Source organism: Mesoplodon mirus, assembly GCF_964341445.2.
Source record: "Mesoplodon mirus genome assembly, chromosome: 11".
Taxonomy (NCBI): domain Eukaryota; kingdom Metazoa; phylum Chordata; class Mammalia; order Artiodactyla; family Ziphiidae; genus Mesoplodon; species Mesoplodon mirus.
In genome coordinates, this window is record NC_138987.1 from 98,285,162 (window position 1) to 98,309,547 (window position 24,386).

A 24,386-nucleotide genomic window follows, 5' to 3' on the forward strand; every position below is an offset into this window, starting at 1 on the left:
GATCCCATATGCCGCGGAGCGGCTGGGCCCGTGAGCCATGGCCGCTGGGCCTGCGCGTCCGGAGCCTGTGCTCCGCGACGGGAGAGGCCACAGCAGTGAGAGGCCCGCATACCGCAAAAAAAAAAAAAAAAAAAAAAAAAAAAAATACCCAAAGTGTGGATAAATTCAGATTAGTTATGGGACATTCATTGTGTCTTTTCTCAATTAGTGTTTATTAAAAGGCATCATATATCACACGGGGGCTTCACAATATTCTGACCTTAAAAAGCGGTTCTCATCTTCCGGAACATTCACAAGGAGTGGCCTGACAGAAGGGCATTCAAATCTTCCAGGATTTCAGAGAATAAGATATATATGTGTCACTATTAAATATATAAATTTAAAGAAAATAATGCTCAAATTCTAGATGGCTGAATCTCTCCCTTTGTAAATCAAGAAAGAAAATGTTGGCAAAGAATTTGATCTCAGATGTTTTAATAGGGGCTCTTACGCACGATGCACAGGATTCTCTGCCAAAGGTGGTCTGGTCGCTAGTGACCCGAATGACACCAAAAACCAAGGGCAGCTCAGGGGCCACTAAACAGTGACTGTCTTGGCTGGCTTCACATCTTCAATCTCAGAAGACAGCCAGCGGTACGTGCGGTGACGCCGCAGCACCTCAATGGCCTTGAGCTCCAGGGGCGTGGCCTGAATACCCAGGTCTTCCAAGCCGGGCAGGTGAGGCAGGGTCATGTCTGTGATGTGCACCTGTGAGTAAACAAGACGCGCAGAGAGCGCTGAAAAGCGGCCAAGGACCTGGAGCGCTGGCCTCGCAAACACTCCAACCCGCAGGCCGGCCTGAGTCCCGCGGCTGAGACTTCACTGGTTTCAAAGGATACGGGGCAGGGGTTGATGCCCAGAACCACCGAAAGCAGACCACAGAAAAGGGCTCGTGGAGGGAAAGGCAAGTGTCAGCTCAGGGTCTATCCGCGAGTACAAAACCCAGGCTCCGGTGAGGGTTAAACAGCAGTCAGTCTGGGTTGGAGCAGACAGGTCATCACATCTGTGAGGCTCGGTAGAGAAACAGGCTGAGGCAAAACCAGCCCATCGTGAGGATCCCCTGGGCCTGTTCTCCGAGCACAGCTTTCTGCCTCAGTTTTGCTGAATCAAGATTATTCAGCGACAATCCAAGAACCTTTGTCTCCAGCTCTACTTAAGCTGGCTGACTAATGCTGACTATAGATCTCAAAATCCAAACCCACCTTGTTTGCAGGGAAGGAGGGTGAGCCCTGACATTCCAAAGACCCCGGCTCATCCTCAAGCAAACGAACAGGCTCGGTCTCCACCCAGAGCAGCGTGCACCCCCATCCTCCCACCTGAGCACGTCTGCCATCCTTCCACGGAAGAGCGGTCAAGCTGTCTCCCCAGATCAAATCCGGAACCCAGCAGCCCGCTGCCCCAACACTTCCTCAGTGACAAATGTAAGAGGCGCATCCGTCAGACACGCTGAAGCGTCCTGGCCATCAGTTCTCCCGCCCGATCTTTCCTGAACATAGAAAGGACGCCTTGGGATAACAGCTGCCTGTTCACGTCTGTTCCCCAAGGACTATGCTTCCATCTTGTGAATATCTTAGCTTTCAAGTAACATTCAGAGGACACCCTGGCTGTTGCCTGTTGGTAAAAGGCCAATAGGTTTTCACAGGCAGAGACGGCAGAGTGTGTGTATTTTATTTTGTACCCTCCCTGGAAATACTTCTACATAAACACTTCTACACGCAGCGGGCAGGCGATCAGTGAGGGAGACCAGCTTGGAGACAGCGAGACAGGAAGGGGTCAGCGCACTACAGGGGCCAAGAGGCAGCGGGAGCTGGTCCAGAGGCTACGGAAGGGATGAGCTACCCTCCTGGATCAGAGTGCGTAGAGTGATTTCCTCTACCCTTCTGGAAGTGGAAAACTTTCAATGCTATTATAAACATTTGCATAATAAAAAGCTGAATAAAAAGGTAGGAAGAGGGAGGTGAGATCTAGCATACAGTTGGTTTCCCATCAATACCTGCTGATGGGCCAGACCTGTGCTGTCCAATACGAATTTAATAAAGCTCAAATCTTATTTCTGCAGTCACACTAGCCATGTTTCAGGCGTTCCACAGTCACTGTTGCCAGTGGCTACTTTCTGAACACTAGAGATGACAGAACATTTCCATCACAGCAGGAAGGATGGGACAGTACTGTTTACATGGGGAAGGAAAGGAAGAAATCATGGAGGACTTCCAGATTTTTGGCTTGAGCAACAGAGAGAACAGTGATATCCGTAACTGAGCTGAGAGGGGCTAGGAGAGAAGCGGGTTTGCCATTGTACTCTCGGACGAGCCGTGTTTCGGGTAACTATTACACAGCTAAACAGATGTGAGGCCTGCAGCTGGGTGGGCAGGGAGGCCATCCAGGGCTGGAGTTGAAGCCGCTGCCAGGAGCTCACAGACAGCAGCCGGAGCCCGGGGCGAGATGAAGGTCGCTCAGAGAAAGAGCAAGGACAGGAAAGGGCTGAGGACAGAGCCCTTGGTCCCCACCTTCAGAGACCAGGGACAGAGGGTGAACCAGGGAGACCGAGTGAGCACGAGAAGCAAGAGAATGTGGAGAGCGCAGGTGGAAACCGGGGTTTCAAGAGGACAGGAGCGGCGCCTCTGACCAATGCGGCTCACAGATGGGGTGAGGGCAGGGCAGAGTGCTGACCGTGGAGTTGACGGCACAGAGCCCACAGGTGACCGGGAACAGAGCCGGGCTGGGGGAGACACGGAAATAAAAGCCAGGAGTGCGTTAAAGCAAGAAGGAGGTAAGAGGCTGTCAACCACAGGTAGAGACAGCTCTTCTGACGAGTCTGATGCACACGGACGCAGACAAACAGGGCAGCGGCCAGACACGATGGGCCCAGGGAGGGACTTCGGCCTTTAAAAAAACACAGAGCTAGTGTTAAGGCATGTCTGTCTGTATGTGGATGGAGATGATCCAGCGGAGAAAGGAAAATTGAAAATGTCAAAGATAGGACCCCGGAGAGGCTGGGCGTGGGTGCATTTTGTGCACGAGGGAGGGGCTGACCTCAGACACGAGGAAGGCAGACAAGCACGTGGCAAGCTCGACACTCACTCACCCATCTCCGCGGCTCTCTGCCCGGCATTCGCCCGGGCAAGTGTTCATCACCCTCATACTCACCCGCTTCACTTTGTCCCTCGTGGTCCAGGGCTCAAACGGACTCATTTCAAAGAGTCGACCTAGCCATCTGGAAAGAAGAATGAACAAGGCACATGTGGTGAGCGTCTCTGCTCGATGTTCAAGCCAAGCAAACAAGGGAGGCTGCCGGGGAGCCAGGAAGTCACTGCAGGTTTTTAAAGAAACGAACAAACATCCGAACCTCCTGGCCCCAGTGCCTGGGAGGTGGCCTCGCCTTTCAAGCCAACAGCCTGATCGCCTCACCGTGGCTCTCCTAGGCTCCCACCAAAGGGACAGTGGATCGGAAAAACTTACAGTACAGCTGCCTCAGCAACAAGACAAACAAAAAAGATCCAACGTTCAGTGACACCTGTCACATTCAATCAAAGTTAAGCCCCAGACGCTCAAACAGGCTTCTGTCAAGGACACAGGGCGAGCCAGGCAGTATGCAAGATAGAAAGCGTGAGCCTTAAAAGTAGGGGACCCGAGAGAACCAAAAAACCCAAAAGTTAGGAGATGCCTAAGATCTACGGTTCAAATGAGGAAGCCAAGAGAAAACCCGGACAAGAGGGGCCACCTGCCTCCTCAGCACCATCTCTTCACCCTACTGAAACCCGGGCGTCTCCTTATCTGCCACCTGAGTTCCTGTCTCACGTGTCTTCAGGACAGGGAGGTCCCTAGGAATTCCTCGGGGTCCCCACAGAGGACTGGAGGCAGAGCGGGGAGTGTGTGCTTTGAGCAGCAACCACCCCTCCGGCCAGGCCGGCTCTGCTTTTATCTGATTGTCCTAATGGGCCTTTAGGTCAAAAGTCATCAAACCCAGGGCTCCGCAGCTTTTTAAAAACCTGAAAAACATTCCAAAGGGAGGTATAAAAAAATGAAAAAGGAAGCTGAAGATTGGTCAGAATTTCTCCAGGAACCTATGTTCAAGCCTCAGATTCCAGCCAACCTGTTCCAATGGCAACAAAAGGACACTTCACTGACTTAAAAAAACAAAACAAAACATACCGCTTACAATCCTCTGCTCTGGTTCTACGCTAACACATCACCTCCAGTCTGTATTTTCGGGTCCTCGGGGGCCACGCCATGGGCATATGCCAGCTCCAAGATAAGCCTCAGGTGTAGGCACAACCGCGAAAGCAGCTCCCTGCAAACTGGCTGATACCCTTCCACTGTCCCGAGGCCCGCACCACAAATGACCTCACCGCTAGCTCCAGTGGATGCCCTTTTGTCTTTATCTTACCTGACTTTTCTACAGCATTTCATTCCATAAACGTTAACAAAAGGCCTACTGTGTGCCTAACACTGTTCTAGGTGCTGAAGACACAGATGTGAACAAAATAGCAATGCTCCTCTCCTTAAAAGGCATTCCCTCCTTGAAGCACCCCCTTTCCTTTGGTGCCCAGGAGGCCAAAGTCTCTCCATTTCTCACTTGAGCCTCTGATTACCCTCTTCTAGCTCCCCTGACAAACTGCTCTTGCTCTGCTGGTCCTTTAAATGGAGATACTCCTCAGCCCTGATCTTCCACTCTGCCCCACTCACCTCGGAGTCACTGGGAGTGTTAAATGAGATGAAGAAGGCAGCCTGAAAGACGGAACACTCCCAGTAAATATTACCATCACACTGCTTTCTGTCTATCTCTCTGATACTTCTGTTAGGTCAGAAGCTTTTTTGAGGGTTTACTGTAACATCCTGAGTGCCTGGTACGTTGCCTAAGACACAGCTGGCAACAAGAAATGTTTGTTGAATGACTGAATGACCAAATGAATGAAGAAGTGAGCTGCTGTGTTGCTTCATCAGTCAATCTCTGGCAAACTGGATGTGAAAGTCTCCCTGACCAGGACCGCAGTGTGTGATCATTCCAAGATGCTAAACCTACAGAGGGGAGAAGTGAAGCAAGAAGCAGGAAAAGCAAATAAGGCAACTGTAGGAAGCGGCTGAATTGACCTGGCTCCTTTCCCCAACCCCGGGATCAGACGGCCTTAATGAAGGAAGGCCCCTTTCCCCCTCCTGGGTGAGTGGATGAAACAGAGGGAAACGTGATTGCTCCTTCACATGACCTGCCAAGCAAGACGCTGCCAATTAAACTCAGTGGCTTCTAACAGGAGAATCTGAAGACCTGTAGATTCAACCTTCCAACACAGTGTTTTTCTCACCCACAAATCAACATTCCCTTTCTTAAACTCCTCTGGCTCTGTCCTAGATGAATGTCAAGATATCAGAAGCACCTCCTGGTTAGAGATTCCCAGATTTCACCGCAACGGACGTACTCCCTCTAACCCCTGGGTGGGAGCATTACAAACGAAGTCTCTAGTTAGCTCTTTTCTAGAAGGCACAAAAAGCAGCACTTTACTTACTGATATACAAAATGTGGCAGAGGGTATGCCAGGAAGGGTCTGTGAGCCACGGCAAAGATGTACTGCACCAGGTCAAAGAGGACGTACCGACTGGGCCTACAAACAGAAAATTCACAGTTCTTCAGATTATTTGCTCCCCACAAACTTTCGTTCTTAGTTTTACAAAATAACATCTTTCTTATGAAAAAGGAAACACATACGCACTATAGGAAATACAGATTAGCACAAAGAAAGATGAAGTTAATAAACTTAATATATAATAATAAACTTAACTTCTCATCCCCTTATATTTATATTTTAATTTATTTTAAAATTTTATTTATTTCTTTTTTGGCTGCATTAGGTCTTCGCTGCTGTGTGTGGTCTTTCTCTAGTTGCAGCAAGCGGGGGCTACTCTTCATTGCTGTGTGCGGGCTTCTCATTGTGGTGGCTTCTCTTGTTGCGGAGCATGGGCTCTAGGCACGCAGGCTTCAGTAGTTGTGGCACACGGGCTTTGCTGCTCCGCGGCATGTGGGATCTTCCTGGACCAGGGCTCGAACCTGTGTCCCCTGCACTGGCAGGCAGATTCTTAACCACTGCGCCACCAGGGAAGCCCGGGTCTTAGTGTTTTAGTTTTAATTAATTCAGTAAAAAGGTCTTAAACCTAGCTGTGACATGATTGAATAATTTCAGGTAAGTCACATAGCTTAACTGTGCCCCATTTCTCCTGAGAGCGAATTTCAACAAAGAGAGCATACAACAAATGATCAGTCTTGCAAAGCACTAGAAACTGTACCCTAAGCCAGCCATTTCCAACCTTTTGGGGCATCGTGATAATCTAGCAAAATTAATTTGATTTTGCAACTGTACTTACTCCCTAAAAGTGTTTTGTTTGATTATCCTTTGATATATTAAAAACATCACTGGAGTAGCACAAAACCATCCTTGGGGGTCACTGGACTATGGCTACATAATAGTCTAGGGCAGGGGTTCTCAGACTTTGGTGACAGAAGAATCATTTACTCAAGCAGATTCCTAGGTTCCCTCAATTCGGATTTAATATAAGCATTCAGGAGCTTCTGATAATGATGGCCTTTGGATGGTTCTTTGAGATATACTGGCCTCAGGGCCAAGACAGTAAGGTTTCTGGAATAAATATCATCCAAGAAAGGCACTGAAAAATGCAACCAACAGACCTGTGAGCACCATGTTTAGAAATTATTGTTGTTGTAAATCACGGTTCTTTCATTTTAACAGGCTGCGCTATTTTAAAGTCAAACTCCAGCCACCTACCCAACAAAGGCAAAAGTTTTCCCTCTGGCATCTGGATCCTTAATTGCATTAACAATTCCTTTGGTGACATCCACAATCTACAAGAAATTATAACACATGTTTATGTAACTGTTGAAAGAGAGAGAAACAGAGAGAGATGGGGGAGAGAAAGGAAGAGAGGGAGGAGGGGAGGGAGGGAGGAAGGAAAGCAGGCCACATGGATCACAACAACAGAATGATGACGTCATTGTTTTCAGAACGCTCCTAAAAGAACCCACCTCTCAAGAGCTCAGGTAACCTCCACATGGGAGGGTCACCTGAATACCTTCTCCAGTCGGAGCACGTTAGCTTCTCGGGCATCCTGGCCTCTCCCACCGGCTCCAACCTCACCCCCCCACCCTCCTCCTCTCGCTGTCACTGTGCTATCACAAACCATTAGTCCAAACCACACAGAACTGCCAATATTCTACCATTTCAACTTTTAAAAATAATAATAATCTTACATGATTTCAGACCCCATGGTTTTCACTAGGGGTGATTTTGGCCCCCAAGGGACATTGGCAAATGACTGGAGGCAGTTTTAGTTGTCACAGCTTGGGGTTGCTACTGCCACCTGGTGGCTGGAGGCCAGGAATGCGGCCACACATTTCACAGCAGCCGCCATGGCAAAGCGTTACCGGCCCAGGAAGTCCACAGTGCCCCAGCTGAGAGACCCTGGTGCAACACAATGTGGACTCCAACATGCTCTCTCACCTCTGGGCCCCCGTACACACCGCTCCCTCTGCATGTGAATCATCTTTAGGGTCTCACGTAAGATGTCATTTCCTTGGAGGCCTTCCCTGACCCTCAAGTCTGGAGTAGGTGTCCTCTGACATATTTACGTAAAACCCTCTCCTGTCATAGCACTTATGCTTTATGACAATTGTTTTGCTGACCTGCCTCTGACCATCTTGAGGACAGCAATGTGTGTCTGTGTCGTTAGCATCTCAATATTCCCAGTGAAGTGCGGTGTGCCTAGCACATTAAGGGCTCAATACAGTTTTCTTAAATGAATGAACAAGTGAAGACAGAGAATATATGTACCTCTTAGGTAAACTGAGAGGCAACTAGTCAAAGCAAGCTGACAAAGATGAAAATGATGGAATTACAGGATTAGGATAAAACTGGAAAACCGATCACCTGACTCTTGAATTCAGAGAAAGCTCCTTTATCCAGGGTACTTACATATACTGGTTGTTTCACTGTCTTCTTGCCCAAGGCAATAAGAGGGACACCACCAAACCATCGAATACCTGGCAGAAGAAAGACAACATTCTTAGAAGGCCTAGGCTGCCTGAAGACCCACGCATCTCCAGGTGCCCCAAGCTGGCATAACCATTTTGTGTAGTAAAAATAATGAAATAAATGTAGCTAACTCTGAGGCAGTTAATGATCCTACAAGGGGCAGCCATTTGTTTTTCACACAACAAACATAGAAAGTAAAAGGGCCAAATGCTTAGGGACACAGAGAACAAGGGAACGCAGTCAGGCGGCTTGTCTACCTGTCTTCCACTCTGCAGTGCTAAGCTCATGGCCACTCCCAAGACTGCACTCTACTTGCACCCTATTCTAATCAACAGATCAGCAATACAACTAACCCAGAGAAAGACGTAGGTGGAAATAGGAATTTAGTGTATGACGAATGCAGTACCACAAATACGTAGAGAATGGAAGTATTTAATAGATGACGCTGAGATAATCATTCTACTCTTTGAAGGAAAAAAACAAAAAAAGAAAGAAATGGCTCACATCTTGCCATAAGCCAAAACAAAATCCCAAGTGGCTTAAATGTAAAGGTAAAAAAAGATTTTCTTAAAAAAACTTTTTTTTTTTTTTTTTTGGCCACACCACGCGGCTTCTGGGATCTTAGTTCCCAGACCAGGGGTTGAACCTGTGCCCCCTGCAGTGAAAGCGTGGAGTCCTCACCATTGGACCACCAGGAAGTCCCTTAAAAAAAACTTTTAAAAGTAGAAATTATTTATAAGAGCATCCAAAAGGACAAAATACTTAGGGAAAGACTAAACCAAGTTGGTTAAAGACTTGCACACTAAAAACTACAAAACATTGCTGAAAGAAATTTAAAAAGACACAAATGGAAAGACATCCCATGTTCATGGATTGGAAAACTTAATATTGTTAAGATGTCAATACTACCCAAAGCAGTCTACAGATTTAATGCAACCCCTATCCAAATCCCAATGGTGTTTTTTGCAGAAAGACAGGAAACTCCATTCTAAAATTCATATGGAATATTAAGACACCCCAAATAGCCAAAACAATCTTGAAAAAGAAAAGAAAAAGAGTTGGAGGTTTCACACTTCCTGATTTCAAAACTTACTACAAAGCTACAGTAATCAGAACAGTGTATAGTGATCAAAACAGTGGCATAAAGACAGACATAGACCAATGGAATGGAATAGAGAGATATAATCATTGCACATCTGGCCAAAAACTTTTTGACAAGGTGCCAGCACCATTCAAAGGAGAAATGATAGTCTTTTCAACAAATGATGCTGGGAAAACTGAATATCCATAGGCTAAAGAATGAAAGTGAACTTTACCTCACACCATACACAAAAACTGGATCAAAGACCGAAACCTAAGAGCTAAAAGTACAAAACCCTTAGAAGAAAACACAGGGGAAAAGCTTCATGACAACGGATTTAGCAATGACTTCTTAGCTATGACACCGAAAGCACAGGCAACAAAAGTAAAAATAGACAAACTGGATTACATCAGAATTAAAAATTTCTGTGAAACAAAGGACACAATTAACAGTGTAAAAATGCAACCTACAGAATGAGAGGAAATGTTTGCAAATCATACGTCTGATAGGAAGGGGGTTACTATCCAAAATGATTCAACAATAACAAAAAACCACCCAATTAAAATATGAGCAAGGACATGAGTAGACATTTCTCCAAATAAGATATACAAATGGACAACAAGCACATGAAAAGATGCTCAACATCACTAATCATTAGGGCAAAACCATCAGATATTACCTCATACCCATGAGGATGGCTACTATCAAAAAAACAGAAAATAACAAGTGTTGACGGGGACATGGAAAAATTGGAACCTTGTGCACTGTTGGTGGAAATGTAAAATGGTACAGACATTAAGGAAAAACACATGGTAGTTCCAAAAATTAAAAATAGAACGATATGCTCCAGCATTTTCACTTCTGGATATATATCCCAGAGAACTGAAAGTCGGGTCTCAAAGAGATATTTGTACACCCATGTTCATAGCAGCATTATTCAGATAAAATAATGCAAAGGTGGAAGCAACCCAAGTGTCCACTGACAGACGAACGGATAAACAAAATGTGGTCTATACAGACAATGGATTATTATTCAGCTTAAAAGGAAGGGAATCCTGTCACATGCTACAACATGGATGGACCTTGAAGACATTATACTAAGTGAAATAAGCTAGTCACAAAAAAGACAAACATTGTCTGATTCCACTTATATGAAGTACCTACAGTAGTCAAATTCACAGACAGAAAGTAGAACGGTGTTGCCAGGGGCTGGGGGGAGGGGGGAATGGGAAGTTGTGTGATGGATACAGAGCTTCAGTTTTGCATGATGGAAAGAGGTCTGGAGATTGTTTGCAGTACAATGTGAATACACATAACGGTACTGAACTGTACACTTAGAAATGGCTAAGACTGTGTGGTCTGCTCGGGCTGCCACAATAAAATACCACAGACTGAGTGGCTTATTTAAACAAGAGAAATTTATTTCTCTCATACCTCTGGACACAGCAAAGTCCAAGATCAAGGTATCGGCGGAGCTGGTTCCTGGTGAGAGCTCTCTTCCTGGCTTACAGGCAGCCGGCTACGTTCTCACATGGCTTTTCCTCAGGGCACACAGGGAGGGAGAGAATGATCTCTCTCTTCCTCTTTTTCTGAGGCCACTAATCCTGCAGGTTAGGACCCCACTCTTATGACCTATCACGTGTGTCTGACAAAGTAGGATGCTACCTCTTTGTCTTTCAAAACCAACACCTAAGTGACTTGGAAAACAGACTGAAAGTGAGGCGCCACTAAGAAAACTGGGGCTTCGTAGGCCAAGTATAAATGAGGCACTGACCCCACGCCAGGTGCTGTAACATAAGCTAGCTACCCCATTAACCAGCACACTGGACCTCAGGTAGACATCATCATGTTCATCTTAACGGATGAAGAAGCTGCTATATTCAAAGACCTGCCAGAGTCCCAGAGCTGGTTAGTCCCAGGACCCAATTCACAGTCAGGTCTCGAACTCCCAAGTCCATGCTCCTTCCAGGCATCTAAGCTGCTTCTTTGGATACAGAGTGACGAAGATCACGAGAGGGACCATGCTGACTGGAGAAGGAGAAACTTTGGGGAGAAAAAGGCAACTCGAGGAGAAAAAAATACAACCTCCATCTTCCAGTCAGAGAACATAGTTTGCTTGTGATTAACTTCAACCTGGTTAACCAGCATTCCCCCTCCAACTATTAAGGAAGAAGACATACTTGCAAAATAATTGAGGAATCGATCCTCTCTTCCAAAGATGTCCGATGGCTTTATGATGGTAGCTTCTGGAAATGTGTCTCTCACTTCTTTCTCTCCAGCAGCCTAAACAACCAAACACAACAGAGCTCTGCGGTGAGTTAACGAAGCTCCCACTCCTTCCACTATGGGGACGCTACGCGTATTTCAAGGTCGTATTTCCTCCAGGTTAAGGGAATCATATTATTCGTAACACTCAGCTACGGTCACCCCCCGTCCCCACCCTTATATTCAGTTTCGCTTGCCACAATTTCAGTTACCCGCGGTCAACTGCGGTCCAAAAATATTAAACAGAAAATTCCAGAAATAATTCATGAGTTTTAAATTGTGTGCTGTTCTGAGCGGCGTGATGAAATCTCATGTCATCCTGCTCGGGCCTGCTGGCACGGGAATCTCATATCGTCACAAGAAGAAGGGTGAGTACAGTCAGCAGATATTGAGTGAGAGAACGGGGGACCACATTCATGAAATTTTTATTATAGTCTATTGTTATAACTGTTTACTTTATTAGTAGTTATTGTTGTTAGTCTCTTACTGTGCCTAATTCATACACGAAACTTTATCATAGGTGTGTGCATATAGGAAAAAGCAAAGTATATACGGGGCTCAGTACCACCCTCGGTTTCAGGCATCCACTGGGGGATCTGGAATCCATTCCTCATGGTAAGGAGGAAACAAGTCTACACAAAAGTTTTTTAAAAATTACTAACACATAAAAATGCTCCACCTCTTAGAGCTCTTTGCTGGGTTTCTTCCCATATTTATTCTAAGGAAGTTTATGCGGAAGAAGAAAGAAGAAAAATCAGAGCAGACTCACTTCCTAGACAAGGTGCAGATGCCAGCACCTGGTTCAGCCATCCTGCCTACCCGCACCCGCTGCGGGTAACATCAGAGCCCCGGTGGTCTTGGACCTCCGTTTCTTGAGCTTCTCAACTCCAGGGACCTCGTCTCCAGCCCACTTCAGCCACTCTCCACTTGGAGGCCTCAGACCAGAACAACCCAAGCGCCCCTCCTCTGAGCCCGACATGAAGACGTGCCGCTTTCAGATGACCAGCTCCTGGGCTGCCAGCCTGCTTGTTCTCTGCTCCTGAGATGTGTTCCTTCAACTTCTCGGGGACCCCGGTCCACTGGGTCTGCCCTCCTCCACACCAATCCCCCCGAACGCCCCTTGCCCCAGATTAGATTCCATGGCCCAACCTGTCCATCACTCTCTTAGCGACACTGTAGACTACTTGTCCCTTTGTCCTTTCCTCCACCCACCAGGCAAAATCCCAATCCTGGAAGAACCCCACTAGCCTCCTTCTTTAAGCCATGCACTCCTGCTGCCTTCAGAGCTACAGGAAAATAAACAAGTACAAATCATCAATTGGTAACACATAAATTCCTGTCCCCAGTTTTAACCGGGCTCGTACCATTTCCCAGAAATAGGGTTTCCTTCTAATTAGTTTACATTTCCAGTTGACAAATTTCAAACCTTTTCTGTTCTATTCAAATTTCTCCCTTATGTTCCCCTCTTCCTTCCAGTAAATGACTTCATCTTCTAAGTCAAGGAGAAAGTACAGCAGCAGAGAGAAACCACCTGGTGTTCCCAGTGCTGAATCTGCAAAGCCAGGTGCACGAAGCAACATTCTCTCCTCCTTCCTGACCAGAGTGGAGGAACTCACCTCCTGTCACTTTCTCAGGAACCTGCCCATCACTCCCGCCCACATCTGCGGTCAGGCTCCCCTTACCTGCACCTTCCCACCAGCACTTCAACAACGTCAAGATCATCTACCTTAAGAGGAAACAGGAATTCCAACTCCACACGCCCCCCCCCAGCCTCCTGCCCCCCTCCCTCCTCTTAGTGAACCACCCGAGGACGATGCTGTCTTCCTGTCCCTGCTGCCTCCGCCCCTGCCTGCTCTTCACTCACTGCTGCCCCGACACCTGCTCCAACTGCTCTTGATAAGCCCACGAGGACCTGCGGTGTAGACCCCGGCTGACCCTGCAGCTCTGACTCACCTCTTCATCTTCCCCCCGCTTCTGTAACCTCAGACTCTCCTGGTGTCCCTCCTGCCTCTCCGGGTCCACCCTGCTCAGTCCTCTTGTTTGCTTTTTGCAGGTGCGTCCTTGTCCTCGTCCCCCAGACCCCCCGTCAGTGCTCCTCTGGGTGCTGTCCAGAGGTCTCTGCTCTCGACTCATCCCCATGAGGCCACCTTGTCCCCTCGTGGTGCTTCAATTAACAACAAACAGTGGGGATTCCCACGTTCATATCCCCCACCACACTCCTTCTTTGGAGCTCCAGGATCTTGAGCCTCATTCTCCACTGGGACCTGGGTGACTTGACATGCACTTGAGATGCAACCCGAGTCCAAAACTGGATCATCCTCTTCCATTCTCCACAGATAATACCCCTCAATTTGTGCTACACATTGGGATTACACAGGGAGAGGTGTAAATACTGATGCCCGAGTGCTACCCCCAGAGCGGCTATTTCCATTGGTCTGGGTGCCCTGGGCATCAGGATTTTTCAGTCCCCTCCATGATTCTAATGGGCCACTAAGGCTGAGAACCCTGCCCCCAGCACCCGGTCCTTCTCAAGGGTTCCTCATTTTGTTCAACAGGAACACCATCCATCCAGGGGTTTAAGCCTGAGGGCGGGGCACCGCCGAACCTTCCCTCACCCTCACCACTGACTACCCCACCTCCGCCCCCTCCAAACAACTGCGAATGCGGGTGATTCTCTGAATGCTAGGGCAGAGGCAGGCACGGGCTTCACTCTCTCACTCCCTCTCTCTCACTCTCATACAGAGAATATTGTGTACGCTGATTTATGACTTATAGTAAGCCTTACGTTAAGTACGGTAATGACGGTGAACAGGCCTGTAAAATTTTTAAAAAGTATTAATTTTGACTTCAGGTTAAATCGTTGCTACTTAAAAGTGTAACTATTGATATTATGAATTCCAGCAATAGTATGAAAACCAGCTTATCACGGAACGCTTTGAAATCTCGAGTCGGGTGTTCTTAACCAATTCCTATTTTTTCCTTCCCGAAACTTTGATTTGGAGGTTGTTTTTGTAAAGATTCCCCAAGCTACTTTGCAACACCTAGTGCATCTGGAATTATTTTCCTCAATGGACTAGAAACTAGATGTGGGCTAAGACCATCTGTGTTCTATTTACCCTGTATCCCCAGCACCTACTACAACATGGAGCATGTAGTAGGTGCTTAATAAATTATTTGGTCAATTAAAGAATGCAGTGGAACCAAAAGCTGGAGCCAGTGTCAAGGAACTCTGCGGTCCTTATCAATCTGACCCAAAGCAGGCTGCTTACGGCAGGAACCAAACGCTGAAGGCATTCCTGGGCACCGCAATCCCTGCTGAGTCCCTGGTGATAAAACATTTCAGGTTACAGACCGACTCCAAACCAGGCTGCTCAATCCCTAGGCACAATCTGGACCACAGTGGGGTTTCTGGGAGTCCAAGAAGCCTAACTACAATGTGAACAGCCATTTTCCCTGGCAAATACTTATCCTGTCACCGCCAGCCTTCACATCACCCATCCAAGCATGGCATAAGACCATGACTCTGCAAGGGGTACGAGAAAGAAGGATGGTCCTGTAGCTCTGGTGGCTGACACAGGTATGACTCTTATGCAGGAAGCACACTCTACCTTTTGTGTTTACTCTGTAAGTCTATGATGTGCCAAGAAACTTTACACCCTGGACGGTGGGTAAGAGTATGATCTACCCATCTTTGAGGCCGCTTAGCACAGTTCCCTGCAAACAGAAGGCACTCAGCTACAACTCAGCCACACAACAATCACATTCTGGATATGGAGAATTAGAAATCCCCCTTGATTCTGGATACATCAGTGAGAAACCTTTCTCACTTAAACTCACGTTTCCAAGGGGCTAAGAAACTCAAGCTCTGTGAACCACTTCCCAAATCAACTTGTTCCTTACCTTATTTCTCAGATACTTAGAAGAGCTTTTAATATCGGCATTCAGATGTGAAACGTGAATAAATTTTTCAACTCCAGCTTCCTTGGACACTTGAGCGATTGCTTGGGGAATCTTTACAAAAACATCCTCAAAATCAAAGTTTCTGGAAGGAAAAAATAGGGATCGGTTAAGAACACCTGACTCGGGATTTCAAAGCATACTGTGATAAGCTGGTTTTCATACTATTGCTGGAATTCATAATATCAATAGTTACACTTTTAAGTAGCAACGATTTAACCCAAAGTCAAAACTAATATTTAAAAAAAATTTTTCCAGGCCTCCTCACTGCCATTACCATACATAATGTAAGGCTTACTATAAGTCATAAATCAGCATACATACTAATCTCTGTCCTCAAGGAATCCCAAGGCTGAGGCCCTTTAAAAACATCTGGCTGCACTGATTGGGTGGGGAGGGGAGAAGTGCTGGGTGCTGGAGGGGAAATCACTGCTCACCCCCAGGCCTTTGCTTTCCTCAGGGGAAAAAAAGGAAACTAAAAAAATACATCAGTGCTTGCTTTGGCAGCACATATATTAAAATTGGAACGATACAGAGAAGATTAGCATGGCCCCTGCACAAGGATGACACGCAAATTCATGAAGCGTTCCGTATTTAAAAAAAAAAAAAAAATCAGTCACCAATTAGATCCAACAACATGAACTAAGTGCCTGCTCTGTACAAAGCACTGTTAGTCATCACGGGGGCTATAATGTTGAATAAGACCCTCCAAGTCATCAAAGAACTTAAAAATATGTGATGAAGCAGACATATCTAAATAAGTCTAAGTCAAACTTTCATAAATGTGAAGAAAGAGGTGTGAACAGAGTGCTGCGGAACCACAAGATTAAAACATTATTTGTTGATAAACAACCCACACAAGGGCTAAAAAGAACTGTTCAAACTGGTACTCATGCCATCTTTGATTAACAACGTGGAGAAGAGATCGAGAACACTGATCATGCGAGAAAACCCAGTGTTCAGCTTGTCGGTCAGTGGAACAGGAAAACCCTCCTTCCTAACCCCACCCCAGCAGGTGATGACACCCACCACACTGGCACAATCCACAGTGGCTTTTTATTGCTTCTTATACTAGACTTACCACCAACTGAATCCCCGGCTGGGGGAGGATAGGGGTTAGGTGGGGAGAGTGGTCACTGGCTGTGGAAAGGTTGTTCAGTCAACACTCATCGATGAACTAGTAAAAAATGTCACAACTACAATCCCTGGCATGTTACGTGCCCAACAAATGTCTACTGAACCTTAGGCCAGCTTTGCAAAGGAGAAACGAGGGTCAAAGACTTACCTGGTTTCCCATTCTCGCCCAACGAGATTAATGACCACGTTGCTGTGCTCCACAGCTCTTCGGATTGAGTCCCTGTCTCTCCCGTTCCATTCCTATAACAGCAAGAGCCAGTCACATGAAAACATCAGGGGTGCACCCTGGCACAAAACACGTCTGTAGCTCCCCCCATCAGCAAGATTCACAACGGGCCATCTGTTGTCAGCACGAGACGGTGCCATTTCACACCGGCTCCACTGACTACAACAGAAACGCTGCTGATTCTCTGGCTCTTCTGGAAACGAAGAGGCCAAAGCACACTTTCTTCAGGTAATAGCAGGTGACACAACTAGAAAAGACACTCTTCATTTTCAAGGGGCAGAGCAATTTTTGTCCTCCCAACTGCCCCGCAGTAGCCTGTAAAGGAACCTAGCAATCAAGTCTCCCTTCCTGAATGAAATACAGCCAAAGAACCGAGGATCATTTGGGAGGTAAACTGAATTTCCCTTGTTAGCACCAACCAGTTAGACGGGAGATAGGAGGGGTGTCTCTCAAAGGTTAAAGTTAAACTGGGAATACTCATGACTATTTTCTTTACTCATGACTATTTTCTTATGTCTTTTTAACTCTTTACTCTTTATCATCCCAGATCTGGTCATCTCTGCTTTAAAGACATGAAAACAGCACTCAGAGAGAAGTGACCTGCCTATCAGTTCTGGGCGAGCCGATGGCAGACTTCGGTGGAGACCTGCACTTGTGAGCAGTCGTTTAGGACTTAAGTCAGATCAATTGTGTCTTGTCCAAAATAGTGACAAGGGACTAAAGACCCCCGGACAAAGGTAGAGCATTTTCTATGTTAAAATGAAAAATACAATTTTAAAGCATTTTGAAGGAAGATAATAAGTAGTATGGATTTCTTAGTTGTATCTGTGAGTGAGGGGGGTGGGAGGGAGAAAAGAGGGGAGAACGGAAGAGAAGTGGGGGGGCTGGGGGAGAAGGAGAGACAGCGAGCAATAGAATGCCTGTGCAATTTAGAAAAGAGAGAGAGGGCTACAGGAAGCAGATTCAAGGGCAAAAAGATGAAGCCCTCGGCAGGCAGCACTGGTTACAACTGACTGTGGCGAACGCGGTACAAGAGACAGAATGCAAATTCCACTTTGCCATTTACTAACAGTGTACAAATGCTCTCTCCAAACTCCATGCAAAACTTGAAAATACAACCTACCCCACAGGGTTGCTATGACGAGTAAGTGAAATATACAGAAAATCTGCATCACAGTGAGCAACACACTCAACCAAAACAGCGCTCTACGCATAACGAGCTTAACACGGCCTTTTCAGAGAAGATGACACGGGTGGGAAAGGATGAACCCAAGAAGACTCAGAGGGGAAGAGCTTGCGGCATAACTGCATGAATGGCCCAAGAGTGATGCCCAGAGAGTAGCAGTCAAAAGGAAATTGAGGGTGGGAGGGAGGGAGACGCAAGAGGGAAGGGATGTGGGAACAGATGTATATGTATGACTGATTCACTTAGTTATAAAGCAGAAACTAATAAAAATAAATAAATAAATAAATACTTTAAAAAAAAAAAAAAAAGGAAACCAAATTCCCAGGAATAAAGGCCCAGGGGCACGATCAGGTTGGTGAACCAAACGGCTGTTCAGACAGCAGTTTCCAACAGAGACTCAAGTGGGGAACTCGGCACCCCACACCCAATGTGGTCCATCCTTCTCAAAAATAAACAACAACAATATAGTGAGGCATCCCCCCCGTTACAACTTTCCTGGGCTTCCCCTTTCATAAACATGACCGTATTCAAAGTTATGCACTTTGTGTCTGTATGCCCTGTTAAGACTGAGTTCCCTGTGGTCTTGTTCAACAAGACACACTCAAAGCTTAGCTCAGCGCCAGGAACGGAGCAGACACAATAAACATCCGTGGAAAGCATGGAATGCATGCCATTCAGCTTAATTCCAATGACTCCACATTTGCAAGCCGGTAAAAGTTTTCGTCCATCACTTGTGAAATACCTCAATTTTGAGGATTGACAAGATGACTGATAATCATCAGTCACAAAGAACTAGGAAAAGGCTAAGCTCCTCTAACTGTAATACCAAGCAGATACTTGAGAATAAGATTGTGGAAAAGAAAAACACTTTAGAAATAAGAAATTTCCAATATAAATATTATATTTAGCTTGTGAACCTTCAGTAAAGAATAAATGAAAATGCCATTAAAAATAAGTCAAGGGGCTTCCCTGGTGGCGCAGTGGTTGAGAGTCCGCCTGCCGATGCAGGGGATACGGGTTCGTGCCCCGGTCTGGGAAGATCCCACATGCCGCGGAGCGGCTGGGCCCGTGAGCCATGGCCGCTGAGCCTGCGCGTCGGGAGCCTGTGCTCTGCAACGGGAGTGGCCACAACAGTGAGAGGCCCGCATACCGCAAAAAATAAAAAAAAAAAAAAAAATAAAAATAAATAAATTAAAAAAAATAAGTCAAAATTTAATGAGGTCACAGATAACCTATGTGAATAAAATAGATACTAAGGATATTTAACAAACATTTTTTAAAAGAGGAAAGTGTGTCAGTGGAAGCGCTCAGGCCCAGGCAGGATGATGAAAGTAAGAAAAGTTAGCTACAAGAACAGCTGACCCAAGCACCCAGGCCCGGAGTGTTTCTCCATAGGAAACTGCAGGCACTGGGACAACATCATTCTCTGTGAAAAGGGCCTGTGTACTGTAGGATACTCAGCATCCCTGGCCCCTGCCTAATAAACCAGTATGGTCTCCGGTCACTGTGACAACCAAAAGGGCCCACACATTTCTCATCACTCCCTTGAAGGTTCTCCCCACACAGTTCCCCCTACCCCGCTGGCAAGTGAATGCTCAGGAAGAACTGTTGGAAGTCAAGTCTATCCAAGCCAACCAAGTTATAAAACACCCTATTTGTGATTTTCTCTATCGAAGTACTGTCCAAGAGAAATATAACACGAGACACGTATGTAATTCTAAATTTTCTCTTAGCCACTTTTAAAAGAATAAAAAGAAACAGGTGAAATTCATTTTAATATTTTATTTCACCCAATTTATCCAAAATACTATTTCAATATGTAATAAATGTAAAAAATTATTAACAATATATTGAATATTATCTTCTTCGAACCAAGTCTTTGAAATCTGATGTGTAATTCACACTTACAGCGCACCTCAATCCACACCAGCCACGTTTCAAGGGCTCAAGAGCCACACGTGGCTGATGGCTACTGGCCAGCATAGGTTTAGAGCAGAGGTTGGCAAACTATGGCCCACAGGCAAATCTAGCCTGCAATCTAGCTTTGTAAACAAAGTTTTACACAGCCACTCCCATTTGTTTATACTTGTTTATGTATTGCCTGTAGCTGCTTTTAGGCTACAAGGGCAGAGCTGAGTAAACATGATAAAAAGCCTATGACCTGCAAAGCCTAAAATATTTCCTATCTGGCCCTTTAGAGAAAAAGTTTGCTAACTGCTGGACTAGGGTTTACAAGAATGGCCTGTGAATGGAGGATGCCCTTGGTCCACTCTGGGATGAAGTTGCTGCTTTATTATACTGCCTCTCTAGGCTAAAAATGACCTTAGTAATTTACATTTATCAACTTCAATAATCAGTAACAGGGGCTCTTACCAGAAAGATAATCTGGCCCAGGTCACCCATCGGGCGAAGGTGCATGGTATCATATGGCTCACACCGGTAGGGGACGATCACTTGTGACCCCATGCGACCTAAAAAAGAATGGATTGGAACAAGGATCAGCGTTAACATAATATGGTTACATTATACAACAGTGATTTTGTAACATTTAAATTCTAGTATGATAGGTGAATTGATTCTATTTTTAGTAAGAAACATATTTTGCCATGCTAGAGATGTCATAACTTTTCAGAGCCCCCTTTCCTGTATTAACGTCCTATATAGGAAGTCTGGGCCTGCTCATAACGTACAACAGACCAAAATTACATAAATCCAAGATAGGAGTAATTCAAAACACCATTACAATGAAAAGAAACAGTTCTCATTAGGCAACTGTAATAAATGGCTTTGGAGTACATTGAACACAAGGAACTTTACCAAGGTGGTTGACAACATAGCGGCCCAGGAATCCTGTTGCTCCAAACACAGTGGCCACAATCCCACTGACTGAGGAACGCCCACCTTTCCCATGAGGTACGAGTGCATGATGAAGCTGGCGCTGGGGTGGGCCATGAAACACAGATGTGGCTATTGTAGTAACAGAAGAACCTTAAAGAGAATCCCAAAATATATATAAAATTGACCATGAATTCAAACAGCTTCTTTTCCTAGAAACGTGACATTATTTTGCTATCAGTATTTTCATTTACTTAGGTTACAGTTTAAATTTAACTTTTATAATTTAAGTAACAACAGCAATAATAAACAGAAATTATTGGGCCTCCCTGGTGGCGCAGTGGTTGAGAGTCCGCCTGCCGATGCAGGGGATACGGGTTCGTGCCCCGGTCTGGGAGGATCCCATATGCCGCGGAGCGGCTGGGCCCGTGAGCCATGGCCGCTGGGCCTGCGCATCCGGAGCCTGTGCTCCGCAACGGGAGAGGCCACAACAGTGAGAGGCCCGCATACCGCAAAAAGGAAAAAAAAAAAAAAAAAAAAAGAAATTATTGCAACAAAAAATCCATAGGACATAAGGAAATGTATAAAAGTTAGAAAGCAAACTCCCTGCCCTATAGGATGTAATTTACCTAAAAAGATCAATCATGTTAAGAAAGATAATAATAAACAGTTACAAATTAAGAGAGTATAAATCTCTACATGAAAGGAGCAGAGAGAATGCAAAGTAAAGGTGCCACAAGTTAGAGAATCATGAGGAAGAACTCCTGAATAAAGTGTTTTGAGAAAGATTTGAAAGAGTAATAACAGAAAAGATAGATTTCCACGTGAAACACGTAACACATCTAACAACGTAGGGGTGGGAATGAATAAGCCCAGCGCAGGGAACAGCAAAAGATGTACCTGGAACAGACTGTAAAACTGATGATGAATGAAAAACAGAGTTGATGATATGGGTTGGAGATAGAGGTAAGAGATTATTTTTTTAAAAGAGTACAGTTCAGGGGCTTCCCTGGTGGTGCAGAGGTTAAGAATCTGCCTGCCAATGCAGGGAACACAGGTTTGAGCCCTGGTCTGGGAAGATCCCACATGCTGTGGAGCAACTAAGCCCGCGAGCCACAACTACCGAAGCCCGCAGGCCTAGAGCCCGTGCTCCACAACAAGAGAAGCCACTGCAATGAGAAGCCAGCGCACTGCAACAAAGAGTAGCCCCCGCTCACTGCAACCAGAGAAAAGCCCACGCGCAGCAACAAAGACCCAACACAGCCAAAAGTAAATTAATTAATTAATTAGTTAAAAAAAAATAAAAATAAGAGTACACTTCAGACTTAATAAACAACTAATGAAAATCATCAAAAGTAAATAAGTAAGTAACTAAGAAAGTATCAGTAAGTCTGTTCTGTTTTCTAGAGCTGACTTTCCAGTGGCACTCTGCCCAGAAACCACTGATTTTCCCATCCAAAAGTATGGAATTGGAGAAAAAGCCTAGCTTACCGAATAGCTACTGCAACCACAGAGACTAGAAACAAACAATGCGGATCAGACACATAATAGTGACACAATAATAACGTATAAATAACAGCTAAACTTACAAAGGCACCTGGCATCGTTCTTAGCGCTTAATAGACATTATTTTATTTCACACTATCTTTATTGCCACTTTACAGATGAGGAAACCAAGGCTCAGAGGGGTTACATGACGAACCCAAAGAGCCTGCAAAGGAAATTGAAAAGTGGCCCAGTGAGGTGAGAGAAAAAAACAAAAGAAAATGGTGTCCAGAAGCCAAAAGAAGAAAGTGATCGATGGAGAGAATAGTCAACTCTATCAAATGCTGCTGAAAAGTGAAGTAAGAGGAGGGCAGAGGACCCTAGGATCTAGAAGAGGTTGGCTGTAAATGGCCTGAACAAGAGCAATTTGATTGGATTAGGAGAGTGCGGCAGGGAGGTCCTAAGAGGAGTATCGAGAATACTTCTCAGGGGATACGATGTAAAAGGACAAAGAAAAATGGGACTAGAGGAACAGGAAGACAAGGAAGGGTTCTTTTTTTTTTTTTTTGCGGTACGCGGGCCTCTCACTGATGTGTGGCCTCTCCCGTTGCGGAGCACAGGCTCCGGACGCGCAGGCTCAGCGGCCATGGCATGTGGGATCTTCCCGGACGGGGGCACGAACCCGTGTCCCCTGCATCGGCAGGCGGACTCTCAACCACTGTGCCACCAGGGAAGCCCAGGAAGGGTTCTTTTTTTTTTTTTTTTTTTTTTTTTCTTTTTTTTTTTCTTTTTGCGGTATGCGGGCCTCTCACTGCTGTGGCCTCCCCCGTTGCGGAGCACAGGCTCCGGACGCGCAGGCCCAGCGGCCATGGCTCACGGGCCCAGCCGCTCCGCGGCATATGGGATCCTCCCAGACCGGGGCACGAACCCGTATCCCCTGCATCGGCAGGCGGACTCTCAACCACTGCGCCACCAGGGAGGCCCGGGAAGGGTTCTTTTAATATGAAAGATTATAACATATTTAGATATTGATGGGAACGACCCCGTAGAGGGGAAATGTTAATGACTCAGGAGAGGGGAGGAAGAGGGAAGGGAGGATGGGATCAAAGGCCAAATGACGGAACTAGCCTTCCATCAGACCAGGAGAAGCTCATACACTGTAAGAGGAGGGAAAGCAGAGAATTATCCCAGCTCAGCTATTAGATTTTCATGGTGGGAAAAAGACTGTTCCCATCTGATTCCTTTCTGTTCTCTGTAAAGCTAAGAATAAGACAGAAGCACGTGTTAAAAGTTTTAGGAGATTGGCAGTGTTGACTAGTCATATGGAGAAAGGGAAAGCAAATTTCCTAGAAAAAATGTGCTGAAAATCCACTATGTCCCGATTCTTCTCTCTCCTGAGCATCTCTCGCTCCCCGAGGCCTCAACGCCTCCACATTTGTAGGAATGCTTTTGATTTAGAAAGTGCCTTTATAAATACTACTTCACTGAATCTTCTCAGAAACTCCCTGACGTTGTAGTATGATCATTTCCACTGTGATGCGCAGAGTCTGAAGTTGAGACCGATTAAGAGTTTGCGCAAAGTCATAAAGTCAATCCATGAAGAACCTTTTCTCCACTACCCTTTACCCCCATCCTTTTCAGATTCCTCCCCCGCCTTCCCCCCAATATTTCTTATAACCCCAAACCCTTACAACTCTATCAGTACTGAGTTTATCGATCTTCCACATGTCCCCCTTCTTCCTCTCCCCTTCGCGTTGCTCACGTTCTCCCAGCGAAGACCACTTCCCAGGTACACAATTTAATACGTGAGCCGGGGAAGGGGAGAAAAAGGAGGAACTGGACAGAGGCAGCTCCGGACCTAGAAAAACCAGGGTGCCCAGGGACTCAGCGCGACCGCTGCACCACGATGCCACTCCCAAAACTTTAGATCCGCATCGTGGACTCCCGATCCGGGGCCGCCGTTCCCGGTGACACTTACGTGACATTGGCAGGGCCCTGACAACTCGGGGGTGAACGGCGGCTGCCATCTTCTCCCACAATCCCCCGCCGCCGGCGCTCGGCCGCCTACGGCTACTAAGCTGGGTCAAAAGGCATCTTTCCCGGCTGTCTGCGCAGGCGCTTACCGGGAACGGAAGGGGC

General features: G+C 46.1%; 1 protein-coding gene across 1 annotated transcript; it reads right to left on the reverse strand.

The window, feature by feature from the left end:
- Nucleotides 1-171: 171 nt before the first annotated feature.
- On the reverse strand, nucleotides 172-24,331 carry NDUFA9 (NADH:ubiquinone oxidoreductase subunit A9). The gene is made up of 11 exons (XM_082636081.1): nucleotides 24,226-24,331; nucleotides 20,745-20,915; nucleotides 20,301-20,398; nucleotides 16,664-16,755; nucleotides 15,322-15,463; nucleotides 11,337-11,439; nucleotides 8,016-8,083; nucleotides 6,813-6,889; nucleotides 5,541-5,636; nucleotides 3,187-3,253; nucleotides 172-747 (listed from the first exon to the last, which is right to left on the reverse strand). The coding sequence occupies exons 1-11, from the start codon at nucleotides 24,272-24,274 to the stop codon at nucleotides 577-579; spliced, it is 1,134 nt and encodes a 377-aa protein (XP_082492207.1). The 5' UTR covers nucleotides 24,275-24,331; the 3' UTR covers nucleotides 172-576.
- Between the last annotated feature and the right edge of the window lie 55 nt (nucleotides 24,332-24,386).

Coding starts and splice junctions, on each gene's coding strand:
- NDUFA9 (XM_082636081.1), bottom strand. CDS start 24,274: ATGGCAGCCGCCGTTCACCCCCGAGTTGTCAGGGCCCTGCCAATGTCA. Junction 6,890..8,015: donor CAGTGAAACAACCAGTATAT/GTAAGTACCCTG, acceptor AATTTCTTGTAG/ATTGTGGATGTCACCAAAGG. Junction 5,637..6,812: donor AAAACTTTTGCCTTTGTTGG/GTAGGTGGCTGG, acceptor TTCTGTTTGTAG/GCCCAGTCGGTACGTCCTCT.